The 21,837-nt window shown below is 51.0% G+C and overlaps 7 protein-coding genes across 7 annotated transcripts; 3 read left to right on the forward strand and 4 right to left on the reverse strand.

Annotated features, from left to right (window-relative positions):
• Positions 1-934: 934 nt before the first annotated feature.
• On the forward strand, positions 935-3,265 carry N7532_009762 (galactose oxidase precursor; the record flags this gene model as incomplete). The annotated part of the gene is made up of 1 exon (XM_056622253.1): positions 935-3,265. One exon carries the CDS (start codon positions 935-937, stop codon positions 3,263-3,265), a length of 2,331 nt encoding a protein of 776 aa, XP_056469669.1.
• A 3,444-nt stretch (positions 3,266-6,709) lies between these two features.
• N7532_009763 (glycoside hydrolase family 31 protein) lies at positions 6,710-9,842 on the forward strand (the record flags this gene model as incomplete). Its single annotated transcript, XM_056622254.1, has 5 exons — positions 6,710-7,413; positions 7,471-7,546; positions 7,627-7,874; positions 7,945-8,115; positions 8,171-9,842. 5 exons carry the CDS (start codon positions 6,710-6,712, stop codon positions 9,840-9,842), a joined length of 2,871 nt encoding a protein of 956 aa, XP_056469670.1.
• An 84-nt stretch (positions 9,843-9,926) lies between these two features.
• On the reverse strand, positions 9,927-10,187 carry N7532_009764 (uncharacterized protein; the record flags this gene model as incomplete). Its single annotated transcript, XM_056622255.1, has 2 exons — positions 9,927-9,991; positions 10,025-10,187. 2 exons carry the CDS (start codon positions 10,185-10,187, stop codon positions 9,927-9,929), a joined length of 228 nt encoding a protein of 75 aa, XP_056469671.1.
• A 1,501-nt stretch (positions 10,188-11,688) lies between these two features.
• On the reverse strand, positions 11,689-13,579 carry N7532_009765 (inorganic phosphate transporter; the record flags this gene model as incomplete). Its single annotated transcript, XM_056622256.1, has 3 exons — positions 11,689-11,975; positions 12,038-13,444; positions 13,501-13,579. The coding sequence occupies 3 exons, from the start codon at positions 13,577-13,579 to the stop codon at positions 11,689-11,691; spliced, it is 1,773 nt and encodes a 590-aa protein (XP_056469672.1).
• A 2,493-nt stretch (positions 13,580-16,072) lies between these two features.
• On the forward strand, positions 16,073-16,384 carry N7532_009766 (uncharacterized protein; the record flags this gene model as incomplete). The annotated part of the gene is made up of 1 exon (XM_056622257.1): positions 16,073-16,384. One exon carries the CDS (start codon positions 16,073-16,075, stop codon positions 16,382-16,384), a length of 312 nt encoding a protein of 103 aa, XP_056469673.1.
• A 1,716-nt stretch (positions 16,385-18,100) lies between these two features.
• On the reverse strand, positions 18,101-19,027 carry N7532_009767 (PhzF family phenazine biosynthesis protein; the record flags this gene model as incomplete). The annotated part of the gene is made up of 1 exon (XM_056622258.1): positions 18,101-19,027. One exon carries the CDS (start codon positions 19,025-19,027, stop codon positions 18,101-18,103), a length of 927 nt encoding a protein of 308 aa, XP_056469674.1.
• A 1,229-nt stretch (positions 19,028-20,256) lies between these two features.
• N7532_009768 (thiamine-binding protein) lies at positions 20,257-20,540 on the reverse strand (the record flags this gene model as incomplete). The annotated part of the gene is made up of 2 exons (XM_056622259.1): positions 20,257-20,363; positions 20,435-20,540. Coding segments are annotated over 2 exons (213 nt in total), but the record flags the coding sequence as incomplete, so codon positions are not given.
• Between the last annotated feature and the right edge of the window lie 1,297 nt (positions 20,541-21,837).

Consider the following 21,837-nt stretch of genomic DNA (forward strand, 5'->3'; position numbering starts at 1 on the left):
GCATAAGGGATGCATGCCCGAGTGGACGCGACGCAGAAGGCGATATGATTTTCGCAGCCGGGTGTGGCAGATCGCGGTGCGAGGGCCCCCGGTCCACGCACTATTGGCTTTGCAGTGGTTCATCTGAGGAAGCGTGGCTCCGCGGGGAGGCCCCTGGTTGCCTGCTAGACCCAGCACGGTGGAGTCGTCGCCATGCAAGAATCTTGATCGAGCATTCGAACTCCTGCCGGAGCGGGCGAAAGGGTCCACTGGGTATCATCGTCAGATGACAGGAGCTACGAGCCCAGAGTAAGACCCAGAACGGAGCGTGATGAAGAGTCCTGCAGCGCTTTTTAGCTCTGGGACTGGAGTGGAGAGGAGTCCATGGCCGGCAGATGTCGGGGATGCCTGTCCTGAGTAGTGCCTGGAGTGTTCCTGGCAGTCAGTCTTCATCTTCATCTGCATGGATGTGCCGTCTGCATGGATGGGCCGTCTGCATGCATGTCCCGTCTGCATGGCCAGTTCGCTGCGATGTATGTCTCTGGAAACGTCAACGTCAAGCAACGGCCCGCTCGGGGCCGCATCGGATCTCCCGCTGGAACCGCGGTGCAGGATGAACTGTTGATCGACTGGATGGTAATGGTTTGTGCTTGTTGGTGCTGGGGAGGCCCAGTGGGCCCTGCGCGGAGACGCTGCGCAGATCGCAATCTTGGATGGCTGGCGGAGGGCATCGCCAGGGCCCAATAATAGGACCACCTCAGCTAAACCACCTACGTCACGGCCTCTGCTGAAGAGATTCCAAATTTTCTATATCATGCCCTGGCCTGTGCGAGCATCGTGCGTGTGGTGCTGGGGGTGGCCACGCTGAGACGCCCGCCTGGTATTTCTACACTGGCCGGCCCGTTCGCGCTGTCTCCCTCCAGACAGCCATCTTTCTTTCATAATTCTGCTGAGAATGAAGCTCCATTGGGCCTCTGGCCTCCTCCTGGGGCTGATTGCCCGCTCTGTGGACGCCCACGCGGAGTCTCACATCCCATTTGCCACCGATTCGAGTCACATTGAGCCCGAGACCGAAGGGCCTATCGACCCCGAGGGCTACCTCTGGCAATCTCGGCCTCATGGCGGCAAGCTCCTCCCCCGCGATCAGTTCACGACGCACTGCTCCAGCTTGGCCGCGGGAAGCAGGTGCGAGTATGCCAACGACGGTCTCGCGGAAACCCACTGGGTCAGCGAGTCCCACTCTGCTCATGAGAAGGACGTACTCACCCTGGACCTGCACACGGTGCGCAACGTGAACGGCATCTCCATGCGTCCTCTCATGGGGGAGAAGGACCGCGGCCAGATCGCCAAGCACGAGGTCTATGTCAGCGTGGATGGCGCCGCCTGGACGAACGTTGCGTACGGCACATGGGGCTGGAACAAGAGCCCCAAGCTGTCCGCCTTCGAAGCCATCCAAGCCCGATACGTCAAGCTAGTGGCCACGAGCGAGGCGCCTCCGCCCAGGCATCCTAGCCACCAGTATCCCGATGCGGTCACCAAGATCGTCGACGTCAACGTCTACACTACCAACGCCGTGCTCCCCCACGAACCCTCCAAGGGCATCTGGGGCCCGACCCTGGACCTCCCTATCACGGCCGCGGCGGGCGCCCATGGATTTGGTGCGAACGGTCACCACAACATCATGCTCTGGTCGGCCTGGACCGACGACCGCTTCTATGCGTCGCCCGGGGGCAAGACCTTCACGGCCACCTGGGACCCGTACCTGAAAGATATCGTGCAGACCAACGTCACCAACACCTACCACGACATGTTCTGCCCGGGCATCTCGATGGACATCGACGGCAACATCGTCGTGTCCGGCGGCGCCGACTCGCAGAAGACCAGCATCTACGACGGCTCGGACTGGATCCCCGGTGGCAACATGAACCTGCACCGCGGATACCACGCCTCGACCACGCTGTCCCACGGCAAGATCTTCGCCATCGGCGGCTCGTGGAGCGGCGGCTCCAACAACCCCAAGGACGGCGAGGTCTACGACCCGGCAACCAAGCGCTGGCGCATCCTGCCCAACATCAAGTCCGATGTCATTCAAACGGTCGATATCCCACTGCGCAACGACAACCACGCCTGGCTGTTTGGCTGGAAGAAGGGCAGTGTCTTCCACGCCGGCCCGAGCAAGAAGATGTTCTGGTTCGACACTCACGGTGACGGCAACGTGAAGTACGCCACGCGCCGCCTCAACGACCAGGACTCGACCTCGGGCAACGCCGTCATGTTCGACGCCGTGCGCGGCAAGATCGTGGCTTTTGGCGGTCAGTCGTACTACGATGGCTCGTATGGCAACCGCAATGCCCATCTCATCACCATCAAGGAGCCCTTCAAGCGGCCGCTAGTTGAAGTGGCCGGCCTGAACGGCACCGCCGGCATCAAGGGCGCCGGCGGCATGTACAATCAGCGCGTCTACCACACGTCGGTCGTGCTCCCGGACGGCACGGTGTTCATTACCGGCGGCGAGATCTACGGCGTGCCCTTCAACGAGAACGAGCGCGACGTCCAGTTGACGCCCGAGATCTATCATCCCGAATGGGACGTCTTCATGCCCCTGAAGCGGAACAACATCGTGCGTGTCTACCACAGTCTGTCCATCCTGTTGCCGGACGCCACCGTGCTCAACGGCGGCAGCGGGCTCTGTGGCAACTGCACGGCCAACCACTACGATGCGCAGATCTTCACGCCGCCGTACCTGCTGCGCGAGGATGGCACCCCGGCAGAGCGCCCTAGCAAGCCGGATATTGTCGACAACAAGTACCGCGTGCAGGTCGGGGCCAAGCTGGCCTTCCAGGCGGATGCAGACATCAGAAACGCCTCGTTGATCCGTCTGGGAACAGTCTCGCACACGGTCAACACCGACCAGCGCCGCATTCCGCTGTCGTTCACCCGGTCCAATGAGGCCGAGAGTGGTCGAGCTGTCTTCCACGCGGCTATCCCGGACGATGCCGGTATTGCGCTCCCTGGGTACTACATGCTCTTCGTGCTGAACGACAAGGGCGTTCCAAGCCACGCGGCCACCGTCAAGGTCGAGCTGCCCGGGACCTCACATACCTCGACGGAGACGGAGCACGTTGTCACTGTCGAGGAGGAGGATGTGGCGGATGTCGAAAAGCCGGAGGCCGACTGCGACATGGAAATGGACGAGAAGGAGGCCCAAGGCATGATGAATGCGCTGTTTGCGGCCACTCGCAGGCTCTGGAACTCGCGCAAGTCGGGGCTGGTGCATCAGGCGTAGATGAGCTTAGTGGGGAGTCGAGTTCTGTAAATATAGTTGAGGAGTGCAAAACAGAGTGTTCTTCTAGTTGACTGAATGCCATCCGGTAGTGATATTAAGACTATTTGATATTGAACGTACTTACATCAGGTACTCACTTAGTCACCACAGTCACCTGACTCTGTACCTCTTGTTAGGGAGATGTGTGTTGTTATTGGTCATCTAAGCTAGCATGGAGTATATGACCCCCTGATGGTGGTCACGTGGCTCCCGGACTATAGTTGATCCACGCCGGAGGAAGATCCTCGGATGTAGCACGCTGGCACCTCTTCTCTCACTTCCCACGCTCTCTCTTCCTTCCTCTTCTCGCTCTCTGATAGCGGAAGATAGCAGCAGATAGCCAATACCACCTGCTTCTCACCCGTTCACGATCATCCTGTACATCTCACATTCTCAGATATGATTAGTCTGTCCCCTGCAGAGGAAACCGCAGGACGGCAGAGCTTTGCTTGATCATCATTTGCAGAGCAATGTTGTACGCTCCTTTCTCGAGGACGTTAGAGGTGGGCACGAATACAGTACTGAACACGCGTGGTATTACACCCTCTCGTTTGGCCCGAGCAGCTTGCACCGCATACTCTTGTCATGTTCTAATAGGCGGGACTAGGCAGGACTGGGCTGGGGCCAAGGGAAACGAGGCAAAACGTGAAGTGAGGTCCGGTCATGTTTAAAAAAAAATGGATGGATGGAGTACCGAACCACCCGTGGTCTAGTGGGATTCATAGACAAAAAATCGGTAACCTCATCTCTGGCAAGTCAGAGACATAACTTTGGCGCCTGGTAGGCGCGGTTGCCATCCTTCCTAGCTGAACACCAGTGAAGACTGCTAGATCGGGGCCAACGGGCCAGGTTCACGGGATCCCTTTTTTTTTTTTTTTTTTTTTTTGGAAGCTGTGCAGACTCGGCTTCATCGGCTTCATTCTTGATCAAGTCACCTGATTTTGTTTTGTTTTCTGTGACCCTTTGCTCTTGAGCTTCATCACCGATCATCCGAACACATACAACCATTGTGTTGATGTCCCCGGTGCTCGGCCACGATTATTATCTAAGGTTGGACCTGGACCCACTTGCGACCACCCTGTTGATGATAGTCTAACCGAGTTGCCCTCGGAACGTTCCATATTTAGAGGCGCATTATACGACATCAACATGCCGACGCTTTACTTTGGTACAGCATTCGCATTTGAGGTGGGTCATTGTGTGTAATAAGGGCTCTGAAAGGCCTGCGCTCTTTGTTTTGGAGATATAGTTACACAAGAGAATGAAGCTAGGAGAACCGCTGGCTAAGCTTTGGCTTTGTGGCTCTATAACTTGGCCGATGCTGGGTCCAGACACAGCCGTCACAATGACGCTTATTACACACAAACTGTTTTGGACAAAAGCCGTTGGAGACATTCGGAAAGACAGGTACAAAGACAATTTTAAGCATCTCCTTCCTCGTACATAACCTATTTCAGAACACGAACAGATCCTTTCTTCCTCATAAACTTCCTATCCCTCTTTCTTTCCATTCAACCTGTCCATGCCCCTGTTCCCTTTTTTCTCATCTTGCACTATACCCAGAGCTGCCTCATACCCTGCAGGGCTTAGTTACTTATATTATAGAGGATTGATAGATTTTTCTTCCAGCAATGTTTAGCATGCTGTGAGTAGGACTCATCAATCCGGGCAATGAATCTCGACATGGGCTTAGCCCTTCACAAAAACTACCACAAATACAGCATAGCTGTCAGGAAATAGCGAGAAGCCCAAATGTAGGGGTCAGGTTGGGGAGGTGTAAGAAGGTGTATTCTAGAACTAGCTATCCGGCCACCGTATACTGACGGCTATGTCTGTTGTAGATTCACTGGTATATTTTATTCTTGACGGGATACATGAGGCTATATATACGAGAAGATCAAGTTGATTGCAAATCAACTTGATTCTTCGTATAGGCAACCCGGGATTATTTCCGATATTGCGGCTTTGTTCCTGATCTGCGCTAGCCTCATATCACAACAATGTCACATAGTCTGGATGGAACCCATGTAGTAGGGGGAGGAGGTCTCCCCTCTACAATATATATTTGCTAGATAGCTATGGATTATCCCTAATACTCGCGATATATAGGAGTAGCAGGGGAACCGTAAGCTAGAATAGATAGGGAGACCGGGGATAGGCGCGGAGTTGGGTAGAGCGAATTTACACGGCTCCTGCATCGGCTCTAGCTAGGGCCGTTTTAGCATCTCGGCTAGTGCCTCCTGACGAAGTTCCGCGGTTCTGGCGGATAGATAGCGTTAGTAATAGCGTTAGAGATAAGTGTCGAATTGACGGGGCGAGACAGCGTAACGGCAGTCGATGCAGATCTAGACCCGGTACGTTGCGTTGTGTATAAAGAGGTCTATCTCGAGATACTGAACCGTCTGAGCCTCGCGCGGATAGAGAGGTTAGGATAGTCACTATGTGAATGAGTGAGTTTGTCTGGGGCTGTAATAGAGACACATGAGAATTGAAAAGACGCGAACGTGATCACAGACACGTCTCAGACGCGTCGTGCTAAAGGGCGCCGCCACGATTCCTACACGGGCCATGAAAAGAAGCATTCATGATATAGGTAGAGTATAGGACGTATACGTCGAGTTAAAAGCTGGCGCGGAGGACTTCCGGACACGCACTTCAAGGGGGACGGGACCACGCACGAGGACAAGCTGGTAGCCAATCAAGGGCCGAGTAATTCGAGTGAGGGCTGACTTGTTCACGTACTAGGGTATAATAAGGCTTACAAAATAATGAGAATTCGATGCATCCAGGATATACTTTGGGGCACTCCTTCTCCGGCCCTTTGTCGCAATATCTTCGGGCCCCAGACGGGGTCCCACGGGGTAAAACGTCAGGTCTCCGGATGCCTCCGCACACGACCCAGAGGGATATTCGGCTCGGGATGTTGGTTGATTGAAAACGAAACCGATGCCAAGACTCGAATCCAATCGTATTCGACTAGAGTGATGTCGATGATGCATGGACCCCGAAATTTCACCGGTGGCATTCACGATTAGCGTCACCGATGCACATCTGGGGAAATTGAAACTCAATTCACCACTGACCGAATGAAATGATCTGCAAGGTGAACTTTAGCTCGACTCGACGAATCGACGCACGGGCCCAATCTTCTTTCTCTGGTAGCTTCCCGGGGGGCGAAATTCTTCCAGGTTTTCGCCGCTGCACCATTGGCATTGGCATTGACATTCTGGTGACTTGCTTTGGTATATAACTTCGTAATGCCATACGGCATATTTGACCAGGATTTGTCCCTGGTGACAAGTGACCCTCCATCCCAACCATTTTCCTGAAGCGAAATCGAAGAATATTTTTCGCTTCTCGCTCATTGAATCTCCCTGCTTCAATCCTCCTGATCCTTGACCGGCCATGGGTACTCCACGGATCTGGACAAAGGCGTTTGTGGGGCTTGTCAGCTTTTGTGCGATAGGCCAGGCCCAAACTCCGACCTCATCGACAACTTCCTCCACCTCCACTTCGGCTCAGTTCACTGTGCCTGCGAGTGCGAACAGCGCGCTCCCCGTCATTCCCAACATCAAGGATCCGTTGGCTGTGGATGCCCAGGCAGAGTGCCCCGGCTACATTGCCTCCAATATCCAACAGACTTCGTCTGGATTCACCGCCTCGCTTTCACTAGCGGGTGATGCGTGCAATGTTTATGGTACCGATATCGAGGCCTTGGAACTCACCGTCGAGTATCAGACAGCCGATCGCTTGCATGTTGCTGTTCAGCCGACCTACCTCGGCGCGACGAATGAAAGTTACTACCTCATTCCTGAAGGCATCGTGGCAAAGCCTGATGTCGAGCAGTCCAACGTCGTTTCGGACTTGGAATTCTCCTGGTCTAACAAGCCAAGCTTCGGGTTTGAAGTGACCAGAAAGTCTACGAAGGACGTTCTTTTCTCTACCAAAGGCAAGAAACTCGTTTATGAAAACCAGTTTATCGAGTTCGCAAGCTCTCTTCCTGAGAACTACAACCTCTATGGACTGGGCGAGACTGTTCATGGATTTAGGCTGGGAAACAACTACACGAAGACTTACTATAACGCAGATGCTGGCGCAACGATTGATGTGTATGTATATTCACATATGTGCAATTTGCAGTGCTATGTCCGCTGACGAGTGTATAGTAACGTTTATGGCACACATCCTTTCTACATGGAGACCCGGTACTTCACCGAGAACCCGGATGGCAGCCTCTCGCCTGTGACAACGAACGAGACCCCCCGACGAAAAACTACACGTCTTTCTCGCATGGTGTCTACCTTCGCAACGCCCACGGTCAGGACATCCTGCTGGAGCCGGAGAGCATCACCTACCGTGCCATCGGTGGTAGCATTGACCTTTATTTCTTCCAAGGCCCGACACAACCGGAGGTCACATCGTCGTACCTGAAGGCTGTCGGCCTGCCCGCCATGCAGCAATACTGGACCTTTGGTTTCCACCAATGCCGGTGGGGATACAAGAGCTGGTCCGACCTTCAGGATATCGTGGATAACCACGTCAAGTTTGGAATCCCACTAGAAACTCTTTGGTACGTGTACCTTTCTCGCACATTCACGCACTGTTCCACTCTCACTATCGACTCGGCTAACACAAACAAGGACTGATATTGACTGGATGCTTCGTTACCGAGACTTTAACAACAACCCCGTCGGCTTCGACACCGCCACTGGAAAATCCTTCCTGCAACGTCTCCATGACGGCGGCAGACACTATGTTCCAATCTTCGACGCAGCTATCTACATTCCCAATCCCTCAGATCCCAGTGATGCGTATGTATCCAGTCTATCCACGCCAGCATTCCTCCACCTGCTCACTAGTTTTCAGGTACCCTACCTTCGAGAGAGGAAACCAGACCGGCTCCTTCATGCAAAACCCAGACGGCAGCCTCTACATCGGTGATGTCTGGCCCGGATACACCGTCTTCCCTGACTGGCTGTCTCAAGGCGCCGAGGCATGGTGGACCAAGGAATTCTTGCTATACTATCAGGACACCCCCTTCGATGGCGCATGGGTTGACATGAGCGAAGTTTCGTCCTTCTGCGTCGGAAGCTGTGGCAGCGGTAACCTTACCCTAAACCCGGTGCACCCTTGGTTCCCTCTCCCAGGTGAATCAAGCAACCCGGTGCTCTATTACCCCGAGGGATTCAACGTCACCAACTCTACTGAGGCAGCCGCTGCATCGGCGGCGATCGCGTCGTTCTCCAGTGCTTATCCCGAGCCAACTGCCTCGTCTACCGTTTCTTACTTTCGAACCACTCCTACCGCCGGCGTTCGCGATGTGAACTACCCTCCCTATGTCATCAACAATGTCCAAGGTGCCCTGGGTCGCTCTGCTATGTCACCTAACGCCACCCACGCAGACGGAACACTAGAATATGATATGCATAACCTCTGGGGTCACAGCATCCTCAAGGCAACATATAACGCCTTGTCCGCCGTCTTCACAGGAATCCGTCCCTTCATCATCGGCCGTTCAACCTTCGCAGGCTCCGGTTCTTTCGCCGGCCACTGGGGCGGCGATAATTGGTCCAACTGGCCAAGCATGGCCTTCTCAATCCCACAAGCTCTCCAAATGTCGTTACTTGGTATCCCTATGTTCGGCTCAGACACCTGCGGCTTTGCTGACAATACCGACATGGAGCTGTGTAATCGCTGGATGCAGCTTAGCGCGTTCTTCCCCTTCTACAGAAACCACAACATCCTCGGCGCAATCAGCCAAGAAGCTTACCGATGGGCCTCTGTCATCGATGCCAGCAAGACAGCTATGTCCATTCGCTACCAACTCTTGCCTTACATGTACACCCTCTTCTACCACGCCCACACCACCGGCGACACCGTCATGAGGGCACTGGCATGGGAATTCCCCAACGACCCGTCGCTCGCAAGCGCCGATCGACAATTCATGCTTGGCCCGTCTATCCTCGTTACCCCCGTCCTCGAGCCGCTGGCTACAACCGTGAACGGTGTTTTCCCCGGTCTGATCGAGGGCACTGAGAAATGGTACGACTGGTACAACAACACTGCTGTCCCCGTTCCAGCCCAGGCCAACACAACCATCGGTGCGCCGCTCGGTCATATCCCCGTCTATGTCCGCGGCGGCTCCGTCCTCCCACTCCAGCAGACCGCGCTCACGACCAGAGACGCACGAACCAGCCCCTGGGATGTCCTCGTCGCCCTGGACAAGAACGGAAACGCAAAGGGAGACCTGTACCTCGATGATGGCGTCAGTGTTCAGCCCGACGCCACGTTGACTGTTCAGTTCGCCGTCCAGGACAGGAAATTGGATACTGTCATTAGCCACGGTGGATGGATTGATGGAAACAGCCTGCAAAACATTACTATCTGGGGTGTTGATGGCATTGACAGCGCTGTTAAGTTCAATGGCCGGAATGTGTCCAGCTCGAATGTTATGTTCGATAGCGACAAGCACACGCTCGTCGTTTTTGGGTTCAACGTCTCGGCTTGGGCTGGGAACCAGTGGACCCTGGAGTGGTAGGACCATTTGTCAACACCTTTCCTTGAATTTAGAATATAGCATTTCACTTTTTTGGTTTCCACTGTCGGACCTGCATGTGCCTACCTAGGTCTCATTTGGTGGCTTGAATGTCTCGGCAAGTTGATCCTCTTTTGAGCTGCACTTAGTACCTGGATGTGTAAGTGTTGTAAAACAAAGCTTACACATAACCTTAACTTGCCCTGTTCGTTCATGTGCTACTTGCTCAAAGTTTTGCCAGATATCTGATGTCTTCTTGCCATCCCAATGGATATTGCCTCCCTCCTGTTGCTTACCATATCCTGTCGTAAGCCACCACTCAACGAATTGTTTCCGAGAGTCCTCCATGTCTGGATGAGTCTCATATAGAACCCAGATACGTTGTAATGTAGGCCAAATGCGTATAAAGCCTTTGGGGGATAATAGGAGGAGGAAGGTAATTCGAATTCGAGTGGATAGTCGCTCGGCTGCTTGGGCGCTCTGGTATCTCTGGAAAGCTATCTGATAGTAAGATATCACGATCAATGAGAGAGTCAGAGTAAAGAGATGTATGTGGTTGAGACATTGTAGACTATTCCAGCATAGGATAGTAAAAACTGAGTATAGGGGGAAGGCCAGAGACTTACAGATTTTTGTCTCCTTTGTGGTCGCAAACAAGGCGAATTGGACGTGTTAGAAAGTATAGTTAGATATGATTGGTCAGATAAGTGGCCTAGTGCAGCTATAGGATGGGTACCCATCCTGTGGCCGTTTTATTCTATTTTTAAATCTAGTGTTAAGTGTTGAGAGTGTATATTGTAGAACTTCGTCAGAAATTCATCACGAAGGTTTCTAAGAAAAATATATATTTTCAAGATCAGTTTAACTTATTCAAGCACAAATCTCAAAATTACAGGTCTATATAACAAATAGTTAAGGCATATAAAAAAGAGACGATCTAAGTGAATAGAGGCTGTAATTAATATTTACAATATAATTTCTTATAATTACCTAGTAATTGTAGCACAAGTAGTGAATTGTATTGGAAAAACTAGCACACATGTTTTAAAATTGTCGGGACATATCCTTTCGTCAGAACAAGCCAGCGGCAACTTACCGCTGGCAACTGATAGATCACATTCCTGTGCTGGGTGACCTTGCGCCAAGCTGTGGCACCGGTGTTGAGACCACCGAGTATCGGCGTATGGGATTCAGGGGTATTTTGGACCGGACCTGGTACACATGAACATCTATCTACACGAATCAATTGACTTTTGCTTTGGAGCATACACACTGTCCACTTAACTGTGTACACAGTACCTAGCTCTTCACCTGAACAACCCATGTATCGAGAAAGACCATAACTGCATCAGAATTAGCACTGAGCGATCTTTTGTTGATCCGAGAGACAATGACGACAGTAACTATCATGCCTTTGGCCGATACATCCTAACGGAGGCTGCGAACACCCACATCCGCACTGCACTGTTGAGTGCGTCGTCGACACAGGATGACCAAGTTTGCTGGGGTAGACACTACTAAGACAGGATGTGATACAATTCAAGAATGCAGAGTATAGCACTGACAGCATCTGGCGGAGGTGTACATAACAGTGATGAAGACTTGATATTTTTAAAGCTTAACAGAAAACACCTCAGATGGAGGCAGATCAGAATCATTGGATAGATCGTAGCAGAGTGAAGCATACAAGAAGAATTGAACTAGAATTTATTTTTCCTGTAATATAATCGCTAGTTGAAAATCCGTTTCAACTAGAAAACCAGAACGAACCAGACATATTGCTCTAGCGACAAGCCATCACCCACAAAAAGCTTCGTCGGCTTCGCTACAAAAGAGCAAAAAACATCAACTACAAAAAGTGGGGGGCATTAAGGACAAGACCCATAAGACATCCCCCGAGAGTACCAGCGATAGGGATGGTGAGGACCCAGGCCGTGAACAGAAGGGCCACACGCTGGAAGTTGATAGCCTTGAAAGTGCCGTTACAGAGACCAACACCGACGGTGGCACCGGTAATGCACATGGAGGTTGAGACAGGGAGCGAGTAGTGCGAGAAAATTAGCACTGTGAGAGCGGCTCCCATTTCCATCGAGCAGCCTCGGCTCGGCGAGTGGTAGGTGATCTTGTTACCCATGACTAAGTTTGTGAGTTAGCGTACGTTTTCAGGGGCTACTAAAAAGAAGAGTTGGAAGGCTCACCCTTCATAATGTTGTATCCGTAGAGAATAAAGCCGACGCAAATCGTAACGGCGACGACAGCCAGCTGCCAGACGGGGACGGGAGCCTCAGCGGCCGTGACATCGCCAGTTTTCCAGGAGGAGTAGATGGCGGCCCAAGGGCCGACGGCATTCCCGACATCATTAGCGCCGTGGGCGAAGGATGCGGTGCAGGCTGTGATGATCTGGATAAAGGAGTACCCGTGCTCGACCTCGTTGGGGTACTTTATAGCGTGGGAGTATACACGCTGCATGCGGGCGGCCTCCGGCGTGCCCGAGATACCGGTTTGTGCGGCATGAATATCATAGTGCATACCATAGAGAGCACCGACAACGATCATAGCAGGAATCCGCTTAAAAAGGACGGCTATGTTGTGGAACTCGTAGATCTCACCAGCGCCCATAGGATTGTTGTGGAGGACGCGCATAGCCCATCCAAGGGGACCAGGGGATTGCCTGAGCTTAGCGTGGAATCTCTGCTCACCTTCCACCATAAGCTTGTGGTAATTGAATTGAGTGGACTGAACCTCAGTGACGGCGATAACCTCGTTGTCCCCCTTCTCGTTTCCTTCGAACAACTGAGGTGACGAGATATGATCCTGATCTTCCTGAATAACGGCATAGTTCGGGACCTTAGCCTGTTCGGCGTCGGAAGGGGCGGGACGGGAGAAGAGCAGCGGGCCCATGATAGCCATATACCACTTGACGGTATAATCCTTCTTAATAACGCGCGCGTATAGGAACGGAACAAAGAAAATAGCGGATAGAAGACAGACACCACCTCCAGTGCCCAAACTAACCGAAGCAACATACCATCCGGGCTTCTCATCGAGGTCAAGGTTAGGGGAACCCTTAAAGACAATAGACAAGGTACAAATGGTGGTTGCGACAAGAAACCAGAAAGGCGAAGTCCAGACCGCCCACGGCAATGGGTTCGCACGTATGTGGACAATAACCTTGATCAGCGAAAAAATAATCGCCCCAAAGCAGCCAGCAATAACAGGAGCCATGCCTAGGCCAGCAAATATAGCACCAAGGCCACCTCCTTCATGCCATCCCCATTGCACTTGGGAGGCACCAGCAGTGGCTACACCCACACCAGCGACCGCGGAAATGAGAGAATAGGTGGACGAGACGTGGGTAGAATTACGTGTACACCACATAACCCAAGATGATGCCGCTGCGACGGCGCAGGTGAAAGCGAGCATCTGGACACCAGAATTGCCTTTGAAGGCTTCGACTGCAATGATGCCGTCCTTGATAGTCTCTGCGGTTCGTGATCCCACGGTGCATGCGCCAAGGATCTCGAATATCGTAGCCAATATCATTGCCATTCTGTAAGAAACGGATCTCGAGGAGACGCTTGTCGCCCATGCATTTGCAACATCGTCTAGAAACTCGATCAGTATCCATACGATACGGGAGAGTGTCTAGGAAGCGACTGACTGGCACCGTTGTTGAAAGCATCGAGAAGGGAGAAGACTGTGCCAATAGCAAACACGTAGGTGTACTGGTGGGCTGCCATTTTTGGGAAACCTGCGCGAGACGGCAGTTAACGGTCAATCCTTGATGATTGAAATGATTGGAAAATGGGCAGATAGAAAAGCCAGGAGAAGACTGGAGACAAAAGCGCCTATATGTACCTGTACCTCGGAAACTCAATCTGACAGCGTGTTCCGGGGTCTTTTGGCTGATTCGCTAGAATGTGAACCGAATGCTATGTTCGCCAGCATCTTGGCACTGACGCATGAGAGGCAACCGATCATCTCACTAGGAGACTCATACAGAGTTCGGAAATTTCGATGCTGGGCAAATGAATGCATTCGGCAGGTCTATAGCTTGAAATCCACTAAAGCGCCTTCCAGATGCTTGACAGAAGAAAAGATATTCTTGGCGGACATCTTAGTAGAGGTCTTGGCGGATGTCGATGAATAAGGTATTCCTTCATATCCACGTGCCTGCGGGATGCAGTCTTGGCCCGGAGTCTGTCTGCTCATTGTTTCAAGTGAGCAATCTCAAACTGTAGATCGGGAAGAGTTATACTTTCGGCTAACGCACACAGCAGGTAAGCGTTCATCACCACAGACGACAGCCTGAATATTGCAGCGGGACTAATTGAAAGCCAAGGCAACCGGGTAATTCGTAGAAAGCTTCGCACTTACTTTTACTCTCCCGCGTCAACCACAAGAGCAACAGCAAAGCATAGTTGGCGTTGACATGCTCCCGAACAAAATTACAGCCTGTATGCCAGAAAACCTAAAAGCAACACGTCGAAAGGACTCGCACCCATCAGCAACCCATTGTTCGAGCGCGTGCTCATGGAATTCGTGATTGGCCGTGGATCGACCAGAAATTAAGTTGGCCTCTTGCTTGGCGCCAAGGGCCAAGCTGCCAAGGCTTGGCGAGAACCACTTCACTGTCAAGCAAGAGACTCAGAAGAGTCACGAACCAATGTGAATCGAGTACTAGAGCACGACGGCCCTTGTGGGTGCTGTTATTAGAGAAAGAAAAGTAGAGCTGTTAACGATACGATATTGGCACTGTTTTCCCATATCGTCAATCGGCACCGTCAACTTCGAAGTCTGCCGATATCGTATAGGCAATCGACATGGACAGTTTCTTAAACTGTCGATAAGATACCGGCAAGTGATAATATCGTCGGCGATATATCGTCACCGGTAATTGGACAATAAGAGAATAGCTCCTGGTCTTAGATATAGAAAACTTTACTACGAAGAGAATGTAAGCATAGATACTCGTTAATTAGGGCAGCCCACTTCCGTTGTGTAGTCCTAAGTTGTGTTGTTGCCGTACTATGTGGCTAGATATTTATATATTTAACGTTTGCTCTCCCGTCCTATCAAATAACTCTGCGATTGCACAGTACATGTCTGATCCTTTCTAAGTTGCTTCCATTCCTCTGCGCATACGGATATACGTATATATTGAAGAGGGGAACGCTCGATGGCAGCACGCGCTGAGACGTGCGGGTCGATTGAGCAGAAAAACCACCACAAAACACACGCGTAGCAATCAGGAAATAGCGAGAATCCCAGATGTAGGGGTCAGGTCGGGGAGGTGTAAGAAGGTGTATTCTAGAACTAGCTATCCGGCCACTGTATACTGCCGGCTATGTCACATAGTCTGCATGGCACCCATGTAGTTGGGGGAGGGGGTCTCCCACTACAATATTTACTTCATTGGCTTTTTCCTGCCTACATAGTATCAAATTACCTGTTCTATTCTATGGCTACGCCTTCCTTCTTCCGTTAAGCTATATGGCAGAATATCCAGAGGCCATAAGGGTTCAACCGTATTTTATGGTTCAACTCTCTTTAGACGCGACGCGTGTGAGAGACTGGGACGCGTGCCATGACCTCTTCTTCGTTGACAGTGAAGCTCTTCCAAAACTAACCAACTCCACATATGACGCTTCAACCCTGGTTCTACTGAGCCACAGGGTCCATATCGACAGTGAGCTGCGATCAGCAAGTCGTATTCAACCGCACTGGGCCAGTAGCCCGGTGTATCCCACACAAATGGGTACCCGGCAGAAACGCCTCAACTACCGAGTTCTGAATGACAAGAGCGAGGGAAAGTCTTTGCCCGAGGATCAAAACGACCAATCAAGCGAACCAAGCGAGCCGCCGAGCAATCTCACACGTAATCTCCCAACCTGTCAAAAAGACGCGGTGATCCTCGCCAACATACCAGATTGCGAGCTCCTACTTTCCGAGTGTGTGTCGCAAGTGTAGTATCCCAAGAGAGCTCAACAGATGCTGGTACTTCAATCACAAGTCATGTATCCTCTCGATGCTCCAAACTGCCAGCGCCTGCTAGAGAGTGGATCTGGGGGTACTTCGACACTACAGCCGTTGATTGTCCATGGGTTATCAAGAGGACCAACAAGAGGCGGCTGGTCGACCGAGAGATTTGCTGTATGCACGTAGATGAAAAAGCGGGAACACGCTGTGACCGGCAAACGTCAGATTCCCAGAGGCAAAAGACAACCAGCAACATGAAAACCCACTTGGCAAAGCATGGCATTCACTGCCCGACCTCCAGTATACAGCCAGCGAAGAAGGGACAAGACATTCGGAGTTTTATGGGTGGTAAACAGAGTCTCACCCATCAAGAGATCTTAGAAAGGAATGCCATTCGCTGGATCGTAACTGATATGGTGACTGATATGAAAGCCTTCACCACTGTCGAGTCTCCAGAGTTTCAGCAAATGTTCCGAGACATTCCTGGAATTGAGCCTCCTTTCACATCTCGCCACACCTTGTGGGATCGAATCATGCAAGAGTTCGCTATACAGCGCAAGACCTGAATAATGAGCTGGCTTTGACTTGCAAAACCATTACCTTATCACTGGATATCTGGACAAGCAAGAAATCTTCCTATTTTGAGGATAATTGTTCATTGGCTGACTGACGAATTTGAGTACCGCTAAAGACTATTCGAGTTCACCGAACTCCAGGGCATTCATAGTGGAGAAAATCTGGCAATTGCAGTGGAAAATATGCTTATTGAGTTGAGTCTTGAGAACAAGCTCATTTCCATTACAGGCGACGACGCCAGTAACAACGAGGCCATGGCATCGGAGTTATATTTCTCTTTTTCGGACCGACTTAGGGTGGAAGACGCCATGCCAGCACCACTCTATCGAGGTCTTGACAGCTACATCCGGTGCCTGGCTCATGTCCTCAATCTAATTGTGGAATATCCTCCGTAACCTGGGGTCAGGGACGATGGAACAAGCGCAAGTTGCCTGTGACTGTTTACAGACTGGTAACTCGATCACCGATCACTCCGCAATAGGGAGATTACGGGTCCTCGCTCTTATATTAACCGAAGTCCTCAGCGCCGACAGAAATGGAAGGAGATTTGCAGACTCAACAATCTTCCAGGCAAATTAGTTGCGTACGATGTTGCTTGACGACGTGGGGGAGGGCAATGGTGACTTCGCAAAACTGGATCGAGATATCATAGCTGCAGTGAAAGTAGGGATGAAGAAGTACGAAAAGTACTATTCCATTATGGATGACTGCGATACCTACTACACTGCCCTCGGTCTTGGATCCCCAAGTCAAAGGTGAAATGGTCTTACGGGAATTTCAAGATGGCAATGCAGGGACAATAATTCTGGAAACGATCCGCACCGATCTACATCAGGTATACGCGGCTACTAACCCGGAGCATGATGCCGCTGCATCAAAATCGTCTTCCCTGTAGCATAGTGATGTGGAGTCTAGAATGCTGAAAAAGTTGTAGGCGCGAGATCCACCGCTCTCAGATATTGATAAGTACTTCGAAACCCCTCCGATCAGCGTCGCAGATACCACTGGCCAGAACTGGCTCTGTAATTGGTGGAAGATGCACAAGGGCGAGTATCCGCGGATGGCAGCAGCAGCAGCCAGGGACTATCTAGCGATTCCTGCTTCTGAAGTTGCTGTTGAGAGAGACTTTAGAACAGCGAGGGATGTGCTAGGCATCCGGAGATATTCTTTGAAAAGGGATACCTTAAGAATGCTGATGTTGATTCGCGATGGGTATAAGTGGTAGCGGTCAAGGGATTGGTCAAATTATGCCATCGCGATATTCCGGTTCTGCATTAATAAAGTGTCAAATAAAACTGTTGTTCGACGAAAGCCCGTTCGCTCTCTAGATGATTCTAAAGGGAAAATATGCCGATGCCGATACGATATGACGATATCGTAAGTGGTGATATCGTCAAATTTGAAGCCCGCCGATATCGTACCGGCAATCGGCATCGACAATTCAAAAGCAGCCGATATCGTATCGTCTGTAAATATCGTATCGTCAATATCGGTATATCGGCAATATCGTCAACAGCTCTACACATAATCTTTAAGTGGCCTTCAAAATTTATCGATCTGGGCTGACAAATAGTGCTAGCGTCTAGGTCATCCTAATTCAGGTTTACATGGTGCAGATAGCTAGCTAATCTGCAAGCTGGAGATGCAGCCGTTCTTGTACACTCTCCAGGAGCCCTTGTGATATTGTGGTTTTACGATGCAGCGCTTCATGGCAGGGCCGCGATGGAGCCACTCATGACAGGAACCGCTTTTCCCCCGAGGTGCAGCGCCTCCAGCTTCCTTGCCCCGTCCAAGCCCTTGCTAACCTCGACGTCAATAAGGATATTGCTGGCCCGTCCCATCTCAACGCCCTGCGTGATCTCAAAGGTGACTGACTGCTCATCCAGTTTATGCAGGCTCAGATAACTTGACAGCGCGCATGCCGCGCTTCCCGTGGCCGGGTCCTCTATTGTTTGGTTGACCATCCTCGTCCGGATCTTATGGACTGTCCTGCCACCGATCCGCTCGCTGCCGAGCCGGACATAGTAGTATCGCCGCGTGACCCAGCCATCACGCCAACCGTCATCTAAAAGCTCAGCGGGCAACTCAGGTAGAGCGCCTACCCACACGGCGCCTAGCAGGTCGAGCGACGGCAGCTCAATAAGCGCAAAGGTCATGCCCTTGACGATACTGAATAGCGGCGCAAAGCGCTCCACCCTCGCAACCTCGTCCTGGGACGCAGGGAACGAACCTGGGTCAAGACCCGGCAGACACCTCTGGTGCAGCCTGACATTATGCGGGATCGCGGCCCGGAGGGCACCATCCGCCGCCGGCTCGATATTAATAGGCCCTGCTTTCGCAAGCAAGGTCCGCACGCCATGCGGGTGAAGGAAAACGGCCGTGCCAATTGTCGGGTGGCCGGCAAATGGTATCTCCACCTGCGGCGTAAATATGTCGAAGCGCCGCTCGTCTGTCGTTGTGGGGTTCTCGATGTCATACACAAAGACAGTCTCAGATAGGTTGAATTCCCTGGCGATGGCCTGCTTCTGGGCCTGCGTCAAGACCATGCCCGGTGGGACCGTCACCACTGCGAGGGGGTTGCCCTTAAAGCGCGTTTCGGTGAACACATTAAGGGTGGTGAAGGGCAGCGCCATCAGGAGAGAAAATTGCGATAATTTCTCACGGCTTATCCACAACACAAGATAAGTTTTCGACAAGACAGATTGAATTATCTCCTTCTGTTTGCAAACCAAATATATGCTTGGTTGGGTGTTGAGGGGGGAGGGGGGCAGGCAAGAAGGCACTGACGGAGTACGACGGAGGGAATGAGTCAAACGGGTAGTTAACGAGTTAACTAAGTTAGACTAAGTCCCCTAGTTTCTTGGCAAGATGGCCAGGCACGGGGGCCTTGTGACAAGGCTTATTGCAATAATGTGAGTATCCGCCAAGGCTGCTCGCACTCACGCACGGGGACATACTTAAGTGGGCTTCCCCCTTATCTTTTATAATAGGACGGACGCTATATATGTTATACTACAAATTACATTATCAGGAAGTGCATAAGGTCCAAGGAGATAATTCTTCACTAAAACTCGGCTTAAGCTCAGCAATGCCAGAAAGTTAGTGGGAGCTGGGGTAGAATTATAGGCGAACTCACTAATAGCGGTGGCCTCGGAGAGCAGGGAAGGAACAGAACAAGATTCTAACTACACACATAGAGTAGGGCGCGCAGTAATGACCGCCCTAGGCGTTCATAACCTCTTAAAGCCGCGGTTCAAGAGAATACATTATCTCCAAACATCATGTAAAGGCGTAACTCCGAGGCCAATTTCTTTACTTTCGTCCTTAGGGATTTGACATTGACTATTAATAGTCATTGGACTTGGGTGGCCGGCCGACCGTCGTCGCCCAGGTGACCCACACCCCTCCGGATGTTGGTCACTCCCCATCCCAACATAGACAAATTCTTAACCCTTTAATAACTTTTATTAGGGGCCTCTGAATGGCATCGACCATCCAGAATGAGACTTTGACATTGGGATCTGGTGGAGAAAGAAATACAGTGCCATTTGGCTATTGGCATTGTTCGTCCGCGAGGTTATGATCGCGGCTTACATTTCATATTCAGAAAGAATATTGTCGAGCCTAAAATTCCGTCGGTCTCATTGAAGGTGGTGTGGTAGCCTCTTATCGATACAATTTGAATGAGATCATCACCCATCGCTCAATCCCATTAACGAGTAGCGAAGCGATCATGCATTTTGGATGTTCCCTGCCGCTGACTCAAAGTTGGCGTCAATCGACTCTTTCTTGTCGGTCCTATCGAAAGGACTCGTCAGTGATCATATTTTTGCTATTGGTCAATGACTCATTCATATGAACTCTACCTCGTCAAGATGCGGACGTCGGTTTGTATTCTCAAGATTCCGCTGTGGTGGACTAAGGTATGTGCGACGCCAATGAGTCGCATGACCTTGTCCCATTGCCCCTCTGCGAATGCACTATCAGTCTTTTGAAGTTTCATTTGATTGAAGTTAATGAACATCCAAGGTGGAATTTACCGATCGTTGTTCCCGTCGTATGTGTATGGGACTTCAATCCTGATTCATGAACAAGCTGCTGGATAGCAGCGATGGTCTTAGAGAAAGATGAGTCCTGCGATCCGATCTATACATGGGAAAAGGTTATTGAATGAACTATGGATCGTAGGACATGGTGCAGATTTTAGTATCAAGGAAAGGGAAGTTACGACTTGCCGGGATGAGGGAAAAGTCAGCAGTGCAATGAGAAGGAGTATCTGATGTAGCGCCTGTCGAAGTCATGGTGTCGTTTGGAAGTGGCGATGTCTATCAAATTCGTAGGTGGAAGGAGCAAATATATAAATGATAGAAAAGAAGCTTCATGCGTCACTATGACGAAGGATTTGGCAGCTGATGATGAAAAATGACGCTCAGTAATTCGAGGTTAGAGACTATAGTTAAGGCCAACCTTGGAATCAGGATCATTTTGTGATGGGCTACTGCCTAGGTCCCTCTTACTACTGGTGGAAAAGTCAGCAGCAGATCCTTTCTCACAACTCCTCACGAGCAGACCGGCAGTTGACTGACCTCAGATTTACATCACGCTGCTTACATGGATCCCTTTGAACATTTCCCTGTTGAGATTATCTACAAGATCGTGCAGCACATAGCAGATTTCATATCCACCGAGAGTCTGCTCGGACTGTCTCCACGAGTCCAAGCTGTCCGCCAAGTGAGTCCGACTCTTATACTGCTTTCGAGTTGAGGATGCGGTCCGTGGCTGCGACTCTGCCACTCTAGATCTCGCCAAAATCGCGGGTTGGGTTTCGACCCTTGACCCAAAACCCGCCAAGAGATTTGAATACAGGTAATATATACCATATTACACATGTTTATATGCGTTACAGGTAGTATTACAACTGTTATTCCGTAATATACGTGCTGATGGGTTCTTGGCGGGGGGGCGCGGGTACCCGTAGGGTACCCAAAAAGCAATATGGCGAGGTCTAGACTCTGGTGACTTCGAGCACGTGACTTGATAACGGGATTCAATGTAATGACACCGTCACCACTTTTTTTTTGCCATGCTAACTAAAACGCTAAAAATCAACTGAGCCCTGATTCGATTAACTAACTCATCTGGTTTAAGAGAACTGCTACGCTTACGCTCCGAAATCATCCTCACATTGATGTAAGATGAAAGAGTTCTGATGGTAGTAGGCGACTATGAGGGCTGACTATTTTGAACCTCCTGCTGGCTGTGTAACTTGACCAAAATGACCATAAAAAGGCCACGAACATGAGTGCACCGGAACTCAGGCCAAAGATTGCAGTCTGTCGATCTGTCAATTACGTGTTTATGAAAATATAGACATGCGCTCATCTCACCTTGTGTTCATCGGTGTCCCTTTTGGTCGGCGCGATGAATGGTCTCGCAATAAGCA

This window comes from Penicillium argentinense (assembly GCF_028826775.1).
Source record: "Penicillium argentinense strain IBT 30761 chromosome Unknown utg000010l_segment0_segment0, whole genome shotgun sequence".
Classification (NCBI taxonomy): Eukaryota; Fungi; Ascomycota; class Eurotiomycetes; order Eurotiales; family Aspergillaceae; genus Penicillium; species Penicillium argentinense.